Consider the following 22,824-nt stretch of genomic DNA (forward strand, 5'->3'; position numbering starts at 1 on the left):
TTTTGTAAGTTTCTATACGTAATTTGGTACTGAATTAACTCCCTCTTAGCCATAACCTACCATAGATTTCTTGAGCAGGAAAATATTCCCTCTGATAAAAACAAGGCACAAGTGACATACATATACAAAATTACACCTAGGTCAGAATAACAAAGTGACTGACAGCTAGTTGTTTACAGGGCAACTACCACATCAACAACCAGTCAGGCCTAGTCACACTTTCTGTCCTGCCCACAACTGCCATTTTACTCTTTCACCTCAGCTGCCAGTTACCAGTCAACTTCAGATGACAGTCAAGGACTGTAAACATAATCATTGTGATTGGTCTTATATGCTCACAGTAGCATGTTTCTTTTGCAGAATGTATGAATCTAACTGTGAAATTGCTTAGAAAAGTGATAACAGTATTATAAAGTTGCCAAGAAAATTGAGTGTTCATGTTAGCTGGGAATGTACAGTGTGTTAACTGTAAGTTGGCCAGTCAGCTCCCTAGTTCTTAATCAAAGGAGGTCGGTAGAAACTGGAAAGTTACAGCAGGCACAGATTTGGTTTTGGGTGGAGCCAACATTATATAGCTAACAAGTAATGTGTGATGCAGCCATTATTTTCAGCTGTGTTACTGTTTTGTACTTCAATCTATTTTATACTGTTCTCTTTCCTTATGATAAGTGTACAAAATGGTTGCAATTAGGGTCTTTATTAAACATGTCAACACGGTTTCAAATATGAAAAAAATTTACATGTTTTATACCTTTGTTCATGACTTCTACTTTTGCAGAAGCATGCACAAGCACAGGTTAAGGTGCCTCTGCTGCAGGAGGTGAGCAAGCCTTTTCCCGCCCGCACTGTTCCTCACCCTGTGGTAGTCTATGTGGGGGCTGGACTTGCTTTCTGCACTAGCTGACAATCAGCCAATTTACACTTAAAATACTTTATGAATATACCCAATACAGAACTCACAGCTGCTACTACAAGAGTCATACTGTGCTTGCCTGTAACAGTGAACTGATAACAATGCCCCAAGCTCAACTGTCAGTCTCTTTTGTATTCTGATCGAGGTGTATTAACAGAATTGATCAACATAACCACCATCATTTATTCTGAGCTCCATGTAAAACAGAATAGTAAGACACCTATTTTTGATATGAAAGTCACTATTCAAGAGTTTATGAATGACCACATGATGCTTTAAATATTCAGGATACAAAGGAATTAAAGACATTAGCTACAATGGGCACTGATTTGTATTAATGGGCAAGCTGAAAATTTATGCTGGACCAGAACTCAAACCTGCATGTCCTGCCTATTAGGCAGATGCACTGACCACTATGTCATCTGGATATAGTGGTTACCACAGCCACATGAACAACCATAGCACGCCTCCCGTCAGACCCAAACTCTCAGCTTATACCACACTCTACTGATGTAGTGCCCCTGCTCATTAGTGTCATTATACATGGTGTCTTGCTGATTCCCATAAGAGTTCAAATTTGACGTGCATCTGCACTGAAGGGGTCATTGGCCATCATCACTTTAATTATATATGTGGTGTCTGTCTTTTCAGTCATGAGTACGGGCACTACACCAGTAGCGTGTGGTAAAAGTTGAGAATTTGTGTCTGATGGAAATTGGAAATTTGTGGTAAGGACTATGGGACCAAACTATGGAGGTCATCAGTCCATAGGCTTATGCACTACTTAATCTAACTTAAACTAAATTATGCTAAGGACAACACACACACCCAAGCCCGAGAGAGGACTCGAACTTCTGACAGGGGGGAGCTGAGCAAACCGTGACAAAGACGCCTCAGACTGCACTGCTACCCTGTGGGCTGTGTCTGATGGGAGGCATGCTAGGGTAGTCCGTGTGGCTTTGGTGACCACTGTGTCTGGATGGTATAGTAGTCAGCACATATGCCTAGTAAGCAGAAAATCTAGGTTCAAATCCTAGTCCAACAAAAATTTCAACTTGCCGCACTGATCTAAATCAATGCCCACTGGCAGCTATTGTCTATAACTCCTTTGTGTCTTGATTCATTGTGACTGCAGAATCAAAATGGTGTCTGTTCTTTCAAACATATCTGAAAACATATATTGCTTTAAATATTCACAGATGTAGAATTTTGTACTTCACAAAACAGAAAACTGTAATAGCCAACGACCATAAGATCAATGATTCACATTTAAAATCAATCAATTCATGTAAATTCTTGGATGTAACAATTTCCAGGGATATGAAATGGAATGATCGCATAGGTTCAATCATAGGTAAAGCAGGCGGTAGACAGGGAAAATGCTATAAGTCTACAAAGGAGATCGCTTACAACCTTATAATATAGTTCAAGTGTTTGGGACCCACACCACGTAAGACTAGTAGGGGGCACTGAATGAGTATAAAGAATGGCATCAATGGTTTGTTTGACTCATGTGAGAGAGTCACTGAGGTGCAAGAAAAGCTGAATTGACAGATACTTGTTGGTAGACACCAGCTATGCTTCAAAACCATGCTTACACAGTTTGAGGAAATAGTATTAAGTGATGAATCTAGGGATATACTACAACCCATAAGTATTGCTCCCACAGGTACCATGAAGACAAGATTAGACTAATTACAGTGAGCACGGAGGCACTCAAACAAACGTTCTTACCAGTTCCATGCATGAATCGAACAGGAACAAACTTTATTATATAGTAAAATGGGAAATACTCTCCGCCATGCTCTTCATAGTTACAGAGGGTTTGAATAGTAATGATATAGACATACATGGCACTATTGAGATGCAACATTACTATCATTTTTAAATTTGTGATCAGTTATTTTTGAAACAGTGGCAGACCTGAAATTGGCTAAGTAATTTGTTTACAGTGTTTGAAGACACAGTGTTGTGAAAAAATGGAAATTTCACATGAAGTTTAGTGTTGAATGTTTTTTTAACCATTTCATTTAGGCCTGACTTAGCAATAATGCCTACAATTACTTTAAGCAACTTTTGGTAATCAGTTTCCTCAGAAAAGACTGTCTACAGTTGCTTAGCAGGATCTGATCGTGGTCAAGGTTCCCTCAATGATGAATTTCTTGATGGTTGTTCACCGAAATCAGTTGTTATTCATAAAAACTTCAATGTTGGCCTATTGATTTGCACTATATTACCTTGACAAGGGGCAACAAGAGTTGAGGGTCAGGAAAGGGAATCAGTGGTTGAGAAGGGAGTGAGACAGGGTTGTAGCATATCCCGATGTTATTCAATCTGTATGTTGAGCAAGCAGTAAAGGAAACAAAAGAAAAATTTGGAGTAGGATTAAAATCCATGGAAAAGAAATAAAAACTTTGAGGTTTGCCGATGACATTGGAGTTCATCTGATGTGTTTCGCAATGGCTGTGGTTGTCGCAGTGCATCGTCATCAGAATAACACATGCACTGCAGTATCACATTGCAATCCTGTTAGAGACAGCAAAGGACCTGGAAGAGCAGCTGAATGGAATCAACAGTGTCTTGAAAGGAGGATACAAGATGAACCTCAATGAAAGCGAAATGAGGATAATAGAATCTAAACAAATTAAATCAGGTGATGCTGAGGGAATTAGATTAGGAAATGAGACACTTAAAGTAGTAGATGAGTTTTGTTATTTGGGAAGTAAAATAACTGGTGATGGTCAAAGTAGAGAGGATATAAAATGTAGACTGGCTCTGGCAAGGAAAGCGTTTCTGAAGAAGAGAATGTCGAGTGTAGATTTAAGTGTCAGGAAGTCCTTTCTGAAAGCATTTGTATGGAGTGTTGCCATGTATGGATGTGAAATGTGAACAATAAATAGTTTAGACAAGAAGAGAATAGAAGCTTTTGAAATGTGGTGCTATAGAAGAATGCTGAAGATTAGATGGGCAGGTCATGTAACATGAGGAGTTACTGAATAGAATTGGGGAGAAGAGAAATTCATGGCACAACTTGACAAGAAGAAGGGATCGGTTGGTAGAACACATTCTGAGGCATCAAGGCATCACCAATATAGTACTGGAGGGAAGTGTGGACTGTAAAAATCATAGGGAGAGACCAAGAGATGAATACACTAAGAAAATTCAGAAGGACGTAGGTTGTAGTAGTTACTTGAAGATGAGGCTTGCACAGGATAGAGTAGTGTAGAGAGCTGCTTCAAACCAGTCTCTGGACTGAAGACCACAAAAACAACATACCTTGACAAATCCTGTATCATTGTGAGATGGTCCGTGGATGAATAAAGATAAACAAATATGATTGGATTGGCATTTTTGCCTTACCATGAGCCAGAAGCATCCTTAAGTATTTTGAAGACTGCAGTATTACAATTGTACATGAATCTATAGCCGTGAAGAAGATTTGTCCCCCTGGATATGCATAGTTTGACTGAAACTCAAAAACAATTTTGTGTCAGTTGGTGTAAGGAAATACTCAACACAAATGTGACTGATGAATTGGAAAATCCATATAATCCAGATCAAAGAACTGTTAATGGTGGCTGCTACACAATAACTGGCTTGCCACAAGTCATTCATGAAATCAGGAAAAACAATAGATAATATCAAATCATTCTGTGACAATGCTAGCTGTCACCCAATTATTTGCCAGAGAAAAACATCATATTATTTCCTCATTTTCTGCATTCACCTGATTGATTGTCTACCAACTTATTTTTGTTTTATTAGACAATGATTTTCATTGCCATGCTGTTAAACGCTTCCAACAGCAAATTGAAAAACTTTTTTCAGAACTGGTTCAGATGCATACAAATGTGTACAATTTTTAAAGATGAGTGACTTGGGAAAGAGTAAAATGATTTGTCATTTTTTCATGAAAACTTTAAAGGTAGCATTTGTAAAAGCTCTCTGTTTGTGAAGGGTATCTACTCTGGTTTGTAACTGGATTTAAAACTTCTAGGCAAACAAAACTGAGCATGTTATACTAGGTGAGGAGTCAGCCACAAATAATTTCAGGTTTGCCCAAGGGAAATGTGATGGTGCAACTGCTATTCATGATGTTTATTGAAATCTTAACAGACAGTTCTAGCTATGGTTTCAGACTTTTCACAAATGAACTGATTATCTGTGAGCAATCATCACCCAGTAAACATTGTAGCACTATCCAGTGTGATTTGGGCAACATACAGGGAGTAACAGGTATAAGTTTGGATATTTATACTGGTGACAGAGGACAGTGTTCTGGACAATATTGCATCAGTATTTACTTCATTTGCAGGCTAATAATTATAGATATTAGGAGTAGTATGTTTTTAGTTTTGTTAGTACCTCCAAGTACATGTGGCAAGAGCAAACCATTAATGCTTATTTTCCCCTGGATAGCAGGTCAGGTGTGGAAATGTGGATGAAAAATGGAATGTCTATACTGACATGCATAGTTACAACCATGCAGACAACATCAGGTTTGTGAAATGTTTGTGCGAAGACTGTTCAGTATCTACATATTATGGTACCACATATAAAAATATCTGCACTTATACCCATTATATCCTGTGTAAACCTGATACAAAGATTGGCAACCAAACTCTTAATGTTGAGGGGAATAAAGTTATGCACTTTATTTTAAGTAAAAATGAAGCAGCTGTGGACTATAGCATTAATGAGACCTGACTTGATTTAGCCAAGCCATACAAATATCTGGGAGTGAAAATATCTGAGAAGAAGAAGTGTAGTGGCCACACATGTCCAGCTGTAAGTAAAGCTGACACAAGATTTTATCAAACAATGTAAAATCCAGTATGGAATAATGACAATATTATGCAAATGATAGTTCACTACTCATTATACAGGGCAGACACTGAGTCACATACAGGTGCAACAAAAAGACTGCTACATTTAGGCTTTCAGCCAAAAGGCCTTCTTCTAAAGTAGAAAATGCATAGACATTCACATGAGCACAACTCATACATACGTGACCACTGTCTGTTTCCACTGGCCAAAAGCTTAAATATATACCAGTCTTTTTGTTGTGCCAGTTTGCAACTCTATGTCTTCTCTACATGTTGTATAACAGAGGGTTTTGATATATTAGTAGGATATTTGAAATTACAGTCTGTCTAAAAAACAGACTTATTGCCAAGTGTGTGTATAGCTCACATTAAAACACTGCTGGAATGTATATGATCCATATTGGGTCAGAATAACAGAAAACATTTAATACATAACAATAATGTCACTGCAAGTGAACATGCTTGTTTGCCTCACAGGAGATGAATAATCCTATCTTAACAGCCATAAACTACAAAAGTTGTCAAATATCTTCCAAAAACTTACTCAGAAAGTTCCAAGAACCAGTTTTTGGGATGAAATCTATGAGTATTCTCCAACTATCCATGTGTTGCTCCTATAGAGATCTCCAGTATAATGTGAAGTTAATAGAAGCACACAGTAAGCAACCATTCTTTTAAGCCCCCACCCAGAATTGCACAGGAAGAAACCTGAATATTTAGTACAATTAGTACAATAAAAAGTATCCCTACACACTCTTTATACCAAATTGTAGAGTAAATATGAAGACAATTGTCATGGAAAAATGGCATTCCTTATTACCTTGACAAGTGGAATAATTCCTTATAGCACACAATTGTGAAATCATCAGACATTGTTATCGACATAAAAGTGATAAGGATGCAAAGGTTGGGTCCAACATGAGATCTCAGGCCATTTGACGATGATTAGACTTTCAGCATCACAGGCATGAAGCACATTATTTCTGAGATTTTGTGGACAATGGGTTTGTCATAGTTCACTGTGTCAGAGGTTTATCATGACAGCCTCAGTTTCTTAAACCACTGCCACCAGTGTCAACTACTGAAATTGGCAACATGTGTGTTATAAAGGGTTATTCAACATAATCTAGAAAAATGTTTGTGTTGAGGAAAGGTATTATATGAATATATTTAGAGAAACAGCAACTCAAGAAGTTATTTGTGTCATAGTCATTCATAGTCCATGAGTGAACCATTAGCTACATGGCATATGGCTAGTCTGTAGTTCAATTCCGCTCACACTCACCCTAAACTGTCCACATTGACATGAGTCACAGCTGCCTTTACAAAGGCACCTTGCTTCCATAAACTTCTGTACTCACTCATAAATGAATCGTTAAGATATATGGAGGCTTGTTAAATGTGATCCTAAACTTACAATGCACTTCAGTTATGGATTTGCTCTTGCAAAACTCCATCATACGAAATGCCTTCTACATGAAAATGACTTGTTGGGTTGTGACAGGCACAACGAAAAGACTGTTACACATTTAGCTTTTGGCCAAAGCCTTCTTCAGAAAGAAAACACATACACATACACAAATTCACACATGCAAGCACATCTTACACACACATGACTGCCATCTCCAACAACTCAGACTGGAGATAGCAGTAATGTCTGCATGAAGTGTGCTTGCTCATATGAATGTGTGTGTGTTTTGTTTTCTGAAGAAGGTTTTTTTTTGCCAAAAGTTAAATGTATAATAGTCTTTTCATTGTGCCTGTCTGCATTTACTTTACAATGAGTAGCAATCTATCCTTTTCCTAATATTGTTGATACTCCAAATTGGAATTCCTATTGTTTGAACATGACTTCTCTGCAACCAAGTTCCTTGTTGCTACACACACACACACCTAGAGTTGTTGTATCCATACACATAGAGGCACTTCTGAGGCATCAAATTTACACATTCCACTCTTCATCAATTATTATGCCTACAAGTCATGGAATAAGTAACAATTAGAATTAAACTGAACTACAGGGCCATCAGTGGCTAGCTGAGAATGTAACAGTAGATCATTAAACTAAACTACAGCAGATCACTCACTAACATGATGCTGGGTAACAGCCAAAAAGGACCATCTATTACAAGAGCACCATCTTCTCATTATGGGTACCAAAGCCATTCTCTTTGCTAACTGCATTTACAAGTGACAGATTTTAGTACAGGCACCGTGACTCACTGGTCGGTGCACCATAGGAAAAAGTTATCTGGGGTCAGAAACCCACAGTATTTACTCACATGAGTATGCTAAAAATTAAACAAGTGATGGGTTCACCCCCAACTCTCCTTTGTTCTCATATTGTGTCATGGCAAATTGAATCTGTGATGACAAAAAAAGAAAACAAAGAGGTAATTAGAGATGGGCCATGAAAGCTGGGAAATCAGCCAAGCAGTTTTAAAAAGCATCACCTCAGCAATTTAGGGAAATCATGGAAAACATAAGTCAGGATTATCAGACTCCTGCTCCTCCCAGATATGAGCCAGTGACTTATTCAGTGTGTCAGTGCTCCTAGTTGCTCCCAGTATGGTTGCAAAATGCTTTCTCAGTCTCAACAGTTATGTAAGTAAGATGGATGTGCATGGATTGCAACAAGCCACTCTCTGAGAAATGGGTTTCTGATGAGTAGTCATCAGTCATAATGGCTCTCAAATACTTCCAGCGTCTTGTGAAGTCCTTGCAGTGATGAGAAGTCATCGTCACAGGAGAAACCGGATGTGTTACGTATTACTAGAGTAAAGTGTCAGTTTATTCATTACTGTATGCATGCTTCACAATTTGCCATTAACATTGAGCTCAAAGAATATTCTAAAGTTGGCAAAATAAAATTATATCTGTATTCAGATTCTGTTTGGTATGAGCATGTTGAACAATGGGAGTTTTTAGAATACTGAAACAGTTGCATGAAATGACAACATGGGGCAAGATACCTACAGGAAGACTGAGGGATAGATACATCGTGGGAGTACCTTATAATAGAGCATCAAGAAGAAGTGCAGGACATGGGTATAAGCCCACCATAATTACCTAAGTGTTGTTGACAGGAAGAATGGGACCCACATTTTGTATCGAGGACTTATGAGTAGGTAGGACTAACAAAATATATGATGAGTGCTTAAATGTAGTACAAAGTTCTCATGGGCATATTGATTACTTATGAAACTGTTTCCATACAAGGAAACCAAAGTGTTTACCAAGAACACACCTCTAATTGTATTACTGAGTGTGGCCCAGTAATTGCTGAAACAAATTTGATGAGAACTTAAGAAATCAACTCCTGGATTGGGAAATGGATGGATGTACAAGAAAGAACTTCAACAACACGCAGACTATATTGTTGTATTGAAAAAGATTGGCAGAGACAAGCAGTATTTAGCACCAGAAGAAGGGCATCAGGAGTAAATGGGGATAGGTAAAGGAATCCACTGATAAAAGAGCTTATTGTTACCCTAAATATCTTATAAAAGGTGTTACGGAATTAGTTGTACTGACTGAAAACTCATGGCATATATGGAGGGTAATTATAAAGTCCATGAAACATTTCTTAAAATTGGTATAGGTAAATGGCTAAACATAAAATAATAAATAATATGTTACATGTAAGACAAACTCTGAAAATGGTGGTAAATTGGGCAGAAAAAGCATTTTGTGTGCTAAACTTTACCTGTAGCCAATCAGTGGTGAGTGTGCAAAGAGCTTTCCACGGCAAAGACACCACCAGTCTATAACAGCATAGTGAAGTGGTACAAAAAAATTTAGGAGACTGGTTGTCTGTATGATGTATAATGTTTGAAACAGACAGCGACTCATGTGAGAGATATAATGTTACAAAGTCCCAGAAAATCTACATATCCGGGCTGGGACAGACTGAACATTCCTCAGCCTATAGTATGGAAAATACTATACCTGAATGAAATCATACAAATTGCACTCCTGGAAGCCACAGGCCTTGATGATAAAATTGCACCATCTGCAGTTCTGCATGCGCAGAACCATCTTGAAAATGATGACATCACAAGCAAATTAATCTGGAATGATGAAGCCAATCTTTCTTTTGGGGGGTAGGTCAACTGACACAATACACACCTCTAGGAACAGAGAATTCACATTCAACTGTTGAATATGTCCACGATTTGGAGAAAGTTAACATGCTCTATGTGGTGTCTTCTTCACTGAGAGAACTGTCAGTGGTATCACCTACCTCGACATGTGCAATTCTAGCTGATCCCAAAACTTGAAACTGATAGCAGGGATTTCATCTTCCAACACGATGGCACCTACCCATATTTCCACAATTGTGTGCAAGGTTACCTGAATGAGAAGTAGGCACGTCATTGAATAGGCAGTGTTGCGGCCACTGTCATGGTGCTACTTGAGTGGCCACCGTGGTCACCAGACTTTAAGCCTACTGATTTTTACTTGTGCGCTTACACCAAGAATACCATTTATGTTCCACCTCTGCTACAGAAACTCAAAGACTTGTGACACCGATCACAGCAGCTGTACTTATTGTCTCACATGATACACTGAGTTGAGCATGGACAGAATTCAACAACTGATTAGATGTGTGCCATGTGACAAAGGATGGACATGTAGAACATTCATAAATATTGTGAAAAACTTAGAGAGCTTGTCTTTAATGTACTGTATCATTTCTTAAATTGGTCTTGGCCATTTATCTGCAACAAATTTTTGAAATGTCTTGTGGACTTCATAATACCCTCCTATACTGTTGGGAGATTCAAACCAGTGAGCCATGTTACCTGAGTCAGTACATATCTGCAGGCATGGAAAGACTGAAAAATGAAAAACCTAAAACCCTAGTATGGTCAAATGAGGGTTGAGAGATGTGTGGTAGCAAACTTTGTGACTACTGCTGTCAGGGAGGCAGAAACAAGTTAGTCTTTTATGTGTCATAAACAGCTGAGTTCATAGGAGGTGGTGCACTCTTGCAAAATTTGTACAAATCATTCAACATGTATGTTTCACATTTAGAGGTTTATGAATGCCTGGTCTACTATTTAGGTTATGTGGGTTTATCATTCATTCTATGCACTGGTTTTAGAACTCATGAGGTAGTAAATGTTTTTTCAGAGATGCTTGGTTTCTGTTTGATATGATAAATCCTGCATTCTATTCCACTTTTTTAAAGCCATCTTTTTACTGGTCCTTCAACACGTCCTTTCTTGGACCCCACACTGATTTTTCTTTGCAATATACCTCAATTTTTCTTTCTATCTTTCTTATTAACATTTTCCTGCCCTTTCATTTCTGTTTTTGTTTCTACTTATATATATTTTAGCTCCAGTTCTTTTCCCATGGTTGATTCTTCTCTTATATTTGATACTTAATCTATCCTATTTGTGAAGGTGAAGATTTTAATCATGATTGTGATGTGATATTATCACCTCACTGCTGTTGTGCTCTTTAACACGAGGAGCTAAGTGAAATTTCTCCATGTATTTCTTGCAACACCTGTTTGTGTCCCATTTAGTTTTAATTTGCTACTGAAGAAACTAATCAATCCAAAAATGGCTTATAATTAACTGTTGTTATGATGCTACTTGAGTGACAAAAAAGCATATGTCTTTTTATAAAATCTGAACACAGTTTATAATTTTATGACTTATTTATTTTATTCTATTACTAACTTTAACAATGAGTTGTACACTATAGGTTAAGATTTTCAAGTCGCAGCAAGACATAGAAATTATGAACATCGTTGTTCAATATTTAGTTGCCCCTCACTAAATACAATATTTTATGTCTTATGTTATTCAGCAGATTGGTTCGTTCCCATTTTTGTCAAACTATTTGAGCTCCAGGATAAATACACAAGATTTCCAATTTTTTATTCATATTTAATGTAATTTACCTTTGTGTGCCTTCAGTGTCATCACAGTATTACAGTCCAACAGGATGTTAAACAGAAGTTGAAAATAATGTGTACCTATAGTTGCAGAGCAGTCTCAGCTGCAAGAGCTGAGAAAATTAGTTGTAAAGCTTTTTAAATATAAGTGAATACAACAGTGATGCCAGAACACAGGTAAAAATTTATGTGATGAAAAAATCTGTAGGCAGCTAATGGAGGAAAGTAGAAAACAACTGTAGATAGTTGAGTAGAGGATTCTACTGGTATATGGTTTGTAGTTATGGATCACAGATACCAACAAGTTTCTTCTACATCCACCATTATATAAGTATTGATGTTCTTTATGTAGGTGGTGTATGTGGCATGTTTTAGCTGGACTCTTACTCCTCCATACACATGTACCAGTAGCACTGCATAGTTCAACATTGTCAGTCTTGCAAAATCATTTATGATATAAAGTAAGGAATATAGTATTGGATTGTAGTAACATTCTAAAGTAGATATTAAAAACTTCTGCTACAAAAAATAATAATGATTGCAAAACCATTCCCTTTGGATATCAAATACACTTTATAAACAAATTTATTCATAGCAGATGACAACAAGCATACCAATTTCCTTCCACAAAACTGATTAAATTTCTCAGAGCACACAACAATTTTTCAAGGATATACTATGATTTACACTTTTAATTGTGGAATCAGTCCTGCATAGAAAAAAATGACTGGAGAATAGCAAAGGCATAGCAGGAAATTGAGACAGAAAAAAGAAATATCATCTGTTGATGATCATCCAAAATTCATATCTACTAGTTTTTATTCAGTAGTTTAAATAAGTTATTCATGAGTGAATTGGATGGAATGGATGTGAAACTGTATATGGAGCCCACAGTGTAACATTGATTTTAAGTAAATAAATGTCTTGTGACTAGGGCCTCCCATCAGGTAAACCGTTCGTCGGGGTGCAAGTCTTTTGATTTTTTTTTTCTTTTTTCTGCTCAGTGCGGACGCCGCAAGACACCCGTTTCAGTTCATCGTTGATCCATTAAACCAGTTTTTTGTTACAGAGAGCAGCTAACCCTCTGACCAAACACACTGAGTTACCGTGCCAGCTGTCCACTCAGCTACCAGGGACGCACATTGATTTTAAGTGAATGATACGCTAAAGTGAATGTATTTTAGAATAAAGCACCGAAAAAAGTTTCACCTGTGCAGTCATCTTTCAAAAGCAGCAATTTAGTGCCATTTGCAATCATTAGACAATGTTTCGTAAGCATGCACGAACTGAAACCATTGAAATGGAAAATGGGAGAAAATTAAATACCAGCCTCTGTGTAGCATAATCCAGTAAGGATTTAAAGGAACAAAAGTGACTCCTACAATGCAAAGCAAATGAGTTAATAATAAGATAAGTGGTATACGGAATAACTGAAATCAATGCACATGCAATGTACAAAACTTTCAAACTGAGACATAAAGTGTGTGTGCCAGGATCACATTGAAATGCTGAAGATCAAGCCCAGTGAATGCTGAAGCTTCCTGGGTTGTCAGAAGTGATTCTGAGTGAGAGAAAGGCCTCAAGATTTAACACTAGTTGAGGATAAATTCAGATGGCCAATTAATGTAATAAGATCCGATGGTGAATCAATATGCTGTACTTAATATTTCTAAACAAAAGGTTGAACAAGTTACACAAAATATAAATTACACACAATAAAGCAACATCTTAACTCTTTTTCAATGTATGGGACAAATCTAACAACACATTACTTCCACTACTGTGGCAGTTTTCTTCTGAAACGTCAGACTTATTCATCTCAATCGTGTATGACCATGATTCTTAACCAGTTGTGATTCCTTCTAAGAAACTGTACTGCTGCAGCTTAAAGCATTTACTAATCTTGTATGTTATCCTTCCACTAGTCTTTCAGTTTCCTTGGCACCCAACACATGCAATGACTTCATGAAATTTTAGTCATCAGTGGCAATATTGTACCCTATAATGTACCATTAATGCATCACTCTTATAATGTTTATAGACAGCTCAACTACTTGTTCTAAGCTGCCCACTCAGTGGGTATGACAAACTTGCTTTCTGTCTAAAAAATCAACTAGACATCTTTGCTATTTACTTCTGGGTGGTAGTAATATTTACAGACTCTTCGTTCACTAGTTCATTCATTCACCATGAGCTAAATCTGATTGAAAAGGTAATAGCTGTAGCATAAACTTGAAACTATATATTTGTAACATCTAAATGTGGGCGCACTACAGTAATATGTACATTATTTAGAGAACTCCTCTAATTTCAAGACACTGTGCTCCACAGCTGTGTCCTTTTTCACAATGTACAACATCCTTTCTTAGACCATAAGAATAAAGTGACGTCTATGACAAGCACTAAAATTTCATTACCAGCAATGGACAAATCGACAGTCTTCCTTATGTGGTTATGTAGTGTTTCTCTTGAATTCTTTCAGTCACTTTCCTACACCAAATTTTCTTTATATTGTTCCAACCTAATTGTAGTTTACTTTATCACACAAAAGTAGTGGGTAATTGGTGGCACACATTGTAAGACAACTGTTGTTGATAAATTGGTTCTAATTCACATTCTTATTTGCAGATGGTAAATGAAACATTAATGGATGAGGGTTTGCGAGTTGTCAAGGAGATGGTTGCTAATCAAAATAAGGAAAGTGTAAATACACAGTCAACCAATTTTGAAGATCCTTATCAGGAAAGCAAAGTGCAAGTATGTTTTCAGTGAAAAATGATAGATTTATTTAATAAAAGTAGTTAGTGGAGTTACTTTATAATTATGAAGTTATAAGTTAATACGAGAGGACAGTTACTTGTATATGTGTCCACAACCCTTCATCTTGCAGATGCTGTATTTGCTTTAAATGTTTGACTTCTTATTTCTCCTCTGTTCAACTGATTATCACTGTCAAATCATCTTATATTTTACTTAAATTAATGCCATCATATAACAAATACTGAACAAACATGGTACATTAAGATATTAATTAATTATTTTTAGGGTGTATATAAATTATATTTTATTTACAGGTGATAGCATCCAGTGGAGGAAATATAATAGCAGTTGCGAACCCTGCACTTTCCATGTCTCCAGCCATTGCTGCTGATGCCGCTGAGGGGGCATTACTTCGTGGACCACTCATCCCTTTGCTAACACAAGAACATCAATCTGCAATATCAACTGTAACACCGGAAAAAATCACATGATGTGTGTGCCCTGTGTCATTTTCTATAGATCTCAAAGTCTTATAGTGAATGTATAATGTCACTATTGTACTTCAGTAATATTGTATAAAAGAGGACTTGTTATTGAAAAATATCTTCTATGTGCTATAAAAACATTTTGAAGTGTTTTAATGAAAATGGTGCTTTCATTACTAAATATGGTGGCTTCATCTGTTCCTGGAATCTTTGCTTGATGAAAATTTATGAAGATGTATGTTAAAATAGTCAATCCCAACAACAAATACACTGACTTTGATCATAAGATTAATTCACGAACTGCTCAAATGCTTTCTTCTTGTACTGTTTCCTGATAAAACAGAATAATATGGTTCCTGTTTACCATGTGTTCATAAAACAAAGAAGACTATACTGGCCCTGTCTGAAGGGTATTCATGTTGAAATTGACTGTTCTCAAAAGGTTCACACGTTTTTGTACTAGTAACTGTTTAGTAGTATTGTGTTCAATCATTTTATATAAGTGCAGTTTTTACTTTTGTCCATATATTCATTTTGTTAATAACTGTGTCGGTTATGTGAACAATTGTACGAACCATCAGTGCATTGTTCACTGGCCAGAAAAACCAGTTTTCTGTGCTGGCAGTTATAAACACAACCACTGCAAACATACAATCCAAAACTAATTCATATTTATTCTTTTTTATCATGAATGCAAACAGGACATGAAACTGTATATCAGTACCAAATTTAGTACCTTGTTCAAAATAGAAATGGACGTTTCCAGATGTGAGATACATTACAGATATTAAATAATTTGAACAGAAGGTTTGCTTGACTTAAAAATACCATTGTTGGGGTAGTTATGATAACTGATGTACATGTCTCTGTGTGATATAAAACCAAAACCAATTTGAAAGGTATGACTTGTTCTTATGATGTGCCAGTAAAATCATACATCAATTGCTCACATGCCTACAATCTAGCCAACTGCAGTCTCACAGAATAGTTAGCAACCAAACTGTCAATGTTAGTAATAGACATGTTTATTTCTTGCATCAGGTAAAATAAAAAAAGTGCCCATACTACATACAGTTTCTTTGACACACTGGCAAGAAATTCAATTTGCCATCAGGTGTCAGCATATTCATTTGTGATAGTCTAACATCACTTGAAAGGATTAAAGGTATTATTTGCTACCAGCTTTTTTTCTGTTTTGTACAGCATGCTTACTTTTATCAACATAGCATTACATTCCCTATGTTTTCTTTGCTTTGATGTGCTTTATTTGTGGACAGGTGGATGTACAGAAAACTTTATGAGGAATTCGAATGAATTTTTTTGATTTATATACTCCCATTATAGATCTAGAAACACTCATTGATATCAATGTTTTAAGCTCTTAAGAGCTTTCAAGAAAGTTTCGGTCTGTGACTTTCAGGCTACAAGATGTAATGATTATTATGGAAAATTTATTAGTTGAGCTTCTGAATTGGTAAAATTATAATCAGAACGTTAATATGTGGTATCACTTGCAATATGATAATCCGGGGAAAAGGCAAGCTAAATGTAGCAAGCAAGGAATGATCACAGACACCAAAAGATAACAGGCTAAATTATATGGATAAAAGGAAAACAAATAAGTAATATTTATCAATTGAAAAAAATAAAATGTCTGACCATCGGCGAATAATAAGCAACTTATGTTTTAATATTTCTTTCAGTCATGGAGAATTTGTACAAAAAGTTGTCTTCATTTCTGAAATGAGATACCAATGACAGTTCTGTTCTTATTTCAAGCCACTCAACAGTAAAAGAAAATTGTTATGTTGCATTGAACAGAAAGTATCTGGTAATAAACTGAATGAAATAAAAACAAATTGTTGTGAAGTGGTCAATAAAAGATGATATTTTTGATGTAACAATAAAAGATGTTAACATATATAAAAAATGAGATCACAGGAAAAGAGAAAAAAAACATGTTTTTAGATGCTCCATATTAAAATGAAAATTAAATATATCCTGAAAAAATACCATTCCTTGGCCTTCCTCCACATTACTCTTTGAGTGCTACCTAGTGTTCTTTGAAACAATCATTATTGTGCAGAATGTGTTCACTGCAGTTATTAATAGTTTCCAGACTCCTATGTTCGAATCCCCCATATTGGAGCACTGATCACTTTTGTCACAAGACTGTTATATGTTTAAGTTGAAACAGAATGACAACAGAATAAAATAATCTTTCAATTACAATACTATCTTTGTGAGAGTATGGTTTTATGCACTGAAGAATTTCCTTTTGTGCTCTAACGGAAGATGTAGTAAGAAATACTGGTTTCATACTTCTGTGTCTGTTGCCTCATGGGCTTTTGTCTTAAATAATCAGCAATATATTTACCAAACTAAAACCAGGTTACAACATAAAAGAACATTTCACTCCTGATAATATCGAAGTCTTTAAAAAAATGGAAGTATCAGCAAAAGGTTCCAGTCTAAAAATAAAGCATTACAAGTGCAATTTATTTAGATTAATTAAAGGTACATGTGTTTGGAGTCCATTATATTAAAACTGTAAATTTATAGAAGCATACTGCTGTTTCAAATCTTTTAGACATGGTTTCGACATTGGAGACTGATCAACACGTCTGATGGAAAATATTTTCTGTAAGACAGAGAATTTGTTTGAAATATTATATGTACTTAATTACATTGGCAACAGAAAAATATGTTTTGCTTCATTCATATTTTATGTTGGAAGTGTCAATATTTAAATTCAGTATTAATATATTTTCATCCCAATAGTTTGTTAGCTTCTCTTAAATGTTAAAAAGAACACAAAATAAAGGAAAGCGAAAGTTAACAATGCTTTTTTGTAGTTTCAGGTGGGAATAATATCAAAATGTTCTTACATTTTAGATGAAATGATAACAATTGTAAACTCTGTCAAAAGTGTTCAGAAAAATATTGTGAGGGCTTCTAGTGGAATCATCATTCTAATGGAATGAATTTATATTTGTACAATATGTACATAACAAATGAAGCAAAAATCAAATATTATTTGTCAAAGCTGTGATAACTGGTAGCATAAAAATTATTATTAACTTCTGTGTATGATTGAGATACTTTGCTGTATTTTGGTTTTGCACATATGTAAATAAAACTTGTGAAATATAAACTGTCAATAATTTTTTTGTGTTTATTTGTTTATTGCATATACAATAAGTGAGAAGTATGAGTAAATGAAGGGTAGAACATAAAAAATCAACACAAAATTTGGAAACTGTTGTGCCACTTACTTTGCTTACATCCTCCACATGGAATTCACACAGTTTCACAAAAGGCACACTGATTAAAACACTAGAATTGCTTTCAGAAGAACAGCTCGGCCATCCAGATTGAGGTTTTATGTGGTATCCTTAAAACACTTTAGGCAAATGCCAAGCTGTTCTTTAAAAAGGCCATTGTCAGGACATTAATCCCTACTGTTCGTTTATTTAGCTTTACAGAAATAAGAAAAATGGAGAAATATGTCAAAATATTTATATTCAAATAAGACATCTAGTTTCAAAGGACAGAATACTGCTTTCTTATAGGCATCAAATTTTCCTTCTGCCATGTTCCCTTGTATATGTATTATATGAACAAGGAGATGAAAGGAATAATAGTGACAGATTAATGATATCCTAAGAAAATTATTCTCAAATGAGAAGAAATAAAATGCATATGTGATTTCAAATCTGGATCAGTGACTATTTGGGACACAGCCTTTGAACTCAGCCCTTTAGATGGATGATAGAAGTTGGTGCATGATATCAGGGTCTTTAGCACCCTAAAAAAGATCTTCAAAATGAGTGCAGTTAAAAGAAATCCATAACTAAGTCAAGCCAGTTCCGTAAAAATCAGTAATCAATAGCACAGTCTCTCTCTCTCTCTCTCTCTCTCTCTCTCTCTCTCTCTCTCTCTCTCTCACACACACACACACACACACACACACTAAAACCAGTGCAATTGTCTATTTTAAAACACAAACAAAGAGAGAAAAGGCAATATGACACAGTTATTTACAATAAGAAGTAATGGATGAAACTAGTATCACTATGCAATGAAATTTTAAAATAATCAGCAAACTGATTTTAGATGCAACCTTAAATATCTCTCATACTAAAATAAAGTTTAAAGAAAGGTACTTTCATACAAACTGAGTTCAAGGTTAATGAATTACAAATGGAACCACTGGAATTATGAAAAATACCTGGCAGTAATAATACATGGGGTGCAAAGGATGCTGAAGATGGTCTGATTTGGTCAGGCAGCTTTGCTCAGTTGAGACACAGTGATAGGTCATGTGTAGGCTTGTCTTTGAACAGAACACTTTTCAGGTCTTGGATGGCTGTGCCATGGGCCAGCCAACCATATCTAACCATCTAGTGCTGTCAAGTCAGATGGCTCCACATTCGTGCTGTGGGCTTCTAAGTGCGAAATCATAAATGAGCACATTGCTATATAGGTGTACAGAATCAAGAGCTTTACAAACTAGTAGCAAAAACAAAGGTAACAGAATATGACACTGGCGCAACAAAGGAAAAAAAGAAATTAGAGAATATCAGGACTGCCTATAAGAGCAGCAGTCCCCGGCCCTGTGGAATCCTGCATTGTGTCAATAATCATTCTCCACTGCATTCTGTCTGTTGCTGTTTCCTCCCAATTGACTACATTCAAAGCTTCCACGCCTCTCTTTATCTCATCTTCCGATTGTACTCCTTGGCTAGGGGTCTTTTTGTTATAATGTGTGAAATGAAAGGTTGCTTAAGAAGTCAGTTGTCCTAAAGTCCAGCTCTCTGAACCATAGAGGTCAATGGAGCATATAACAGCATTGTAAATATTCATTTTGACAAAATGTGATATGGTTTTAGACTTGAAGTAATCTCTGAGGGTATATAGACATCTGGAGCTTGCAAAATTTCTTTCATACAAATCTAACGGTATTTGATTAAAACAGTTGTACCAACTTCCCCGGTACTTCAGAGATCAAAGGACATGAATTTGTCTCCATAAACTGTGAACTTCTCTTGTTCATAGTTCTGACTACTTAAATATGTTCTGATTTCATCTGTTGATAAGTAGTTCTGCTTTACTTGCTGCTATGGTGAACCTTTCATACGTCTCTCCAAGATCTAGTTCACTCTTGCTCACTAGCACTATTATCTGCATACGCTAATATCAGAAACCTGCCATCTTCCATTTGTTGTCCATTACATTCTTCAGCTTTGCTCTGTCTTATCACTTTCTCCAGGATGAGGTAAAACAGAATGCATGCCAGTGCATTCCCCAGTCTTAATCCAGTTCTTATGGCGAAAGTTCTTACTATCATTCTTGATTCACCCATACATAATCTAATTAGTTCAATGAGTTTATATAGGATACGGAACACCTTCAAGGTTATTAGAGGCTACCTCAATGAATACTGTCATAAGCTCTTTGAAAATCTATGAACAGTACATGAATTTTTCTCTCTCTTTCTCAATATTTCTCAAGAATTTGTCTAAGAGTAACACATTGTCAGTAGTTGAGCAGCTTTGATGGAATCCAGTTTGATTTCAGCTTTTCTAAAATTACTGTAAAAAGGATCTTCTATGTCATGTTATGTAAACTGATTCCTCATATATTGGACAAATGACTACTGTCTTCCAGCCTTCTGGCATCATCTCAGTATCCCAAATGAGCTGAATGAGTTTGCACAGCTCAGTCTGTAGTCTGCCTTTTCCATACTGCAACATTTATGTACATGCACTTCATTGCTTTTCATCTTCCTTATGACTTTCTCAGTGTTATCCACCATGAAATAAATCTCTTGTCTCATTTGTTTCTTCTTGGTTTTCACTTAAATGTAGCTTTGTGCTAGGGCAGTCAAGAGCAGATTGTTGAAATATTCTATCTGTTGCTCTGAGACTGATTTAGCAACAATAATGTTGCCATTTATCCACTGATGTATTGACTTCTTGTGTGCAACCATTTTTGGCTGCTTTCACATGTTAGAAGAATCTCCTGTAATCCAGGTTTTGGCTATCCATTTCCATGTTTTCAAAAATTTTTATTAGTAATTTTCTTTTTTCAGTTGTCAGTACTGTTGATGTCTCTTTGCATGCCTGTAGACATTTTATCCTCTGTGTTTCATTATATGTATCCTGTAGCCATAACTCACATGTGTTCTTTTATTTATTTTATCCTCTGTGTTTCATTCTCTGTATCCTGTAGCCGTAACTCACATGCATTCTTAGTTCTCTAAATTACATCTCTGCATTCCTCACTAAACCATCTTCTCTTTCCCTGTCTTTTCGTCTACCTAGCACTTTATTTGGAGCATCTGTCTGTCTTTACAATGTGCTGCACTTTCTCCACATATTCCTCATGTGCATTTTGTAGTACGTTGAAATGGTTATTTATTTCTAATTCAAACTCTTAACGTTTTTCCTCATGCTTTAGTTTTGTCACATAAGACCCTGGGTTTCCATTTTTTTTTTTTTTTAACAAATCTGAAATTGTCTAGGTCTAGTTTTTCTTGCACCAAGAAATGATCAAACCTACACTCTGCTCCTCTTCAGACTATGGCATCTTTCGCTGTTTGCGAGTTCTGCATGTCCGTCATTACATGTTGTATGTGACTGAGAGTTTTTCTATCCGGTGAGCACAACGTACCTAGATGAATTTTCTTATGTGAGAATTTTGTTGAGCTGATAACAATGTTATCTGTAGTGGCAAATGTAATTATCCTGAATGGTTTCTTCATGCAAGTTGTGCTTTCCTATGGTCAGAGCACAGATATTTTCCTTTCCTACTTTGGCTTTAAAATCACCTAAAAGTACATTTGTCTTTCTTTTTGGAACTTCTTTGTACACACAGTCTAGTTCTTCATAAAACTGTTCTTTTTCATCATCAGTCTCGCTATCAGAAGGGGCATGGACATTAATGAAGGTGACATCATAGCTTTCCTGCTTGAATGTTATGAACGACAAACTCTTACTGACAGCTTTAAACTCCTTTACTTGGTTTGCCATGCTCTTACTGATGGCAAAACTCATCCCAAACTGCCTTCAGGTCCTTCGTCATAAAATATTATAGAGTTTCTACTTGCTTCGCATACTCCTTTGCCTATCCATCTTATTTGCTGCAAAGCCTCTACATCTACCTCATAATGTGTTATCTTCGACACTACTATTGCAGTAATCCCTGGATGGCTGAGGGTTTTGACACCTCAGTTAGCTATGATGAAATCATTTTTTCATTTTCCCTTGCCATGTTTGTCTTCCAGTTAGGCTATCTGATATCCAAGACTGATTTGTCGGCTTTTTAACTTGATTAAATTTTTCTGCTGTTTGATCATCACTCCAATGACCAACTCCAACCTTGAGGACCAGGGACTCTTCTGTCACGGTTGCCATACCCTAGTTTAAAAACCAATTTTAAGGTGTCAGTCATTTGCCCTCACCCTTTCCACCAAGGGATAGGATTTACTTCATTCACACACAGCTACCACATCTACTAAAATCTTAACTTGAGTTTCAGCATTGATATAACCCTCAAAACTTGTGATCCAGTCATTTATTCTCCACCTTCCTCATAGAGGCTTTAGTCTGGTTATGGCCCCATCCTGCATCATCTACACAGAAGACAGCCTTTGTCTATTGACGTTGCCCAGCTCCTACACCAGTGAAGTAGATGATGGAAGGGAAATCAGGGGATGGAAATGAAAAGGGAGTGCAAAAAAAGTATCGAAAATGTTTGAAATTATTTGTAAATTTGTTGGAAGCTGCTAAGTGCTCTCATTCACAAAGACTGGGGTGAATATGTTGTGGTTAACTTGTGCACTGCGAATTACAGTGCCTCAACGCATTTGTGCAGTTTCTAACTTTAATACTTCACTACGTCGTTGAACCCTGAATGAATGTATTA

At 36.2% G+C, this 22,824-nt stretch overlaps 1 protein-coding gene across 1 annotated transcript in view; it reads left to right on the forward strand.

Moving 5' to 3' along the window:
- The window catches only part of LOC124740834 (NGFI-A-binding protein homolog), a 422,236-nt gene extending 404,187 nt beyond the window's left edge, over positions 1-18,049 (forward strand). The window contains exons 12-13 of the mRNA XM_047248635.1: positions 14,279-14,407; positions 14,725-18,049. Of these exons, the coding sequence (XP_047104591.1) occupies positions 14,279-14,407; positions 14,725-14,901 (306 nt within the window). The 3' untranslated portion in view covers positions 14,902-18,049. The remainder of the gene's footprint in view (positions 1-14,278; positions 14,408-14,724) is intronic.
- The last annotated feature ends 4,775 nt before the right edge of the window (positions 18,050-22,824 follow it).

The sequence above is a fragment of the Schistocerca piceifrons genome, chromosome 1 (genome assembly GCF_021461385.2).
Source record: "Schistocerca piceifrons isolate TAMUIC-IGC-003096 chromosome 1, iqSchPice1.1, whole genome shotgun sequence".
Lineage (NCBI taxonomy): Eukaryota > Metazoa > Arthropoda > Insecta > Orthoptera > Acrididae > Schistocerca > Schistocerca piceifrons.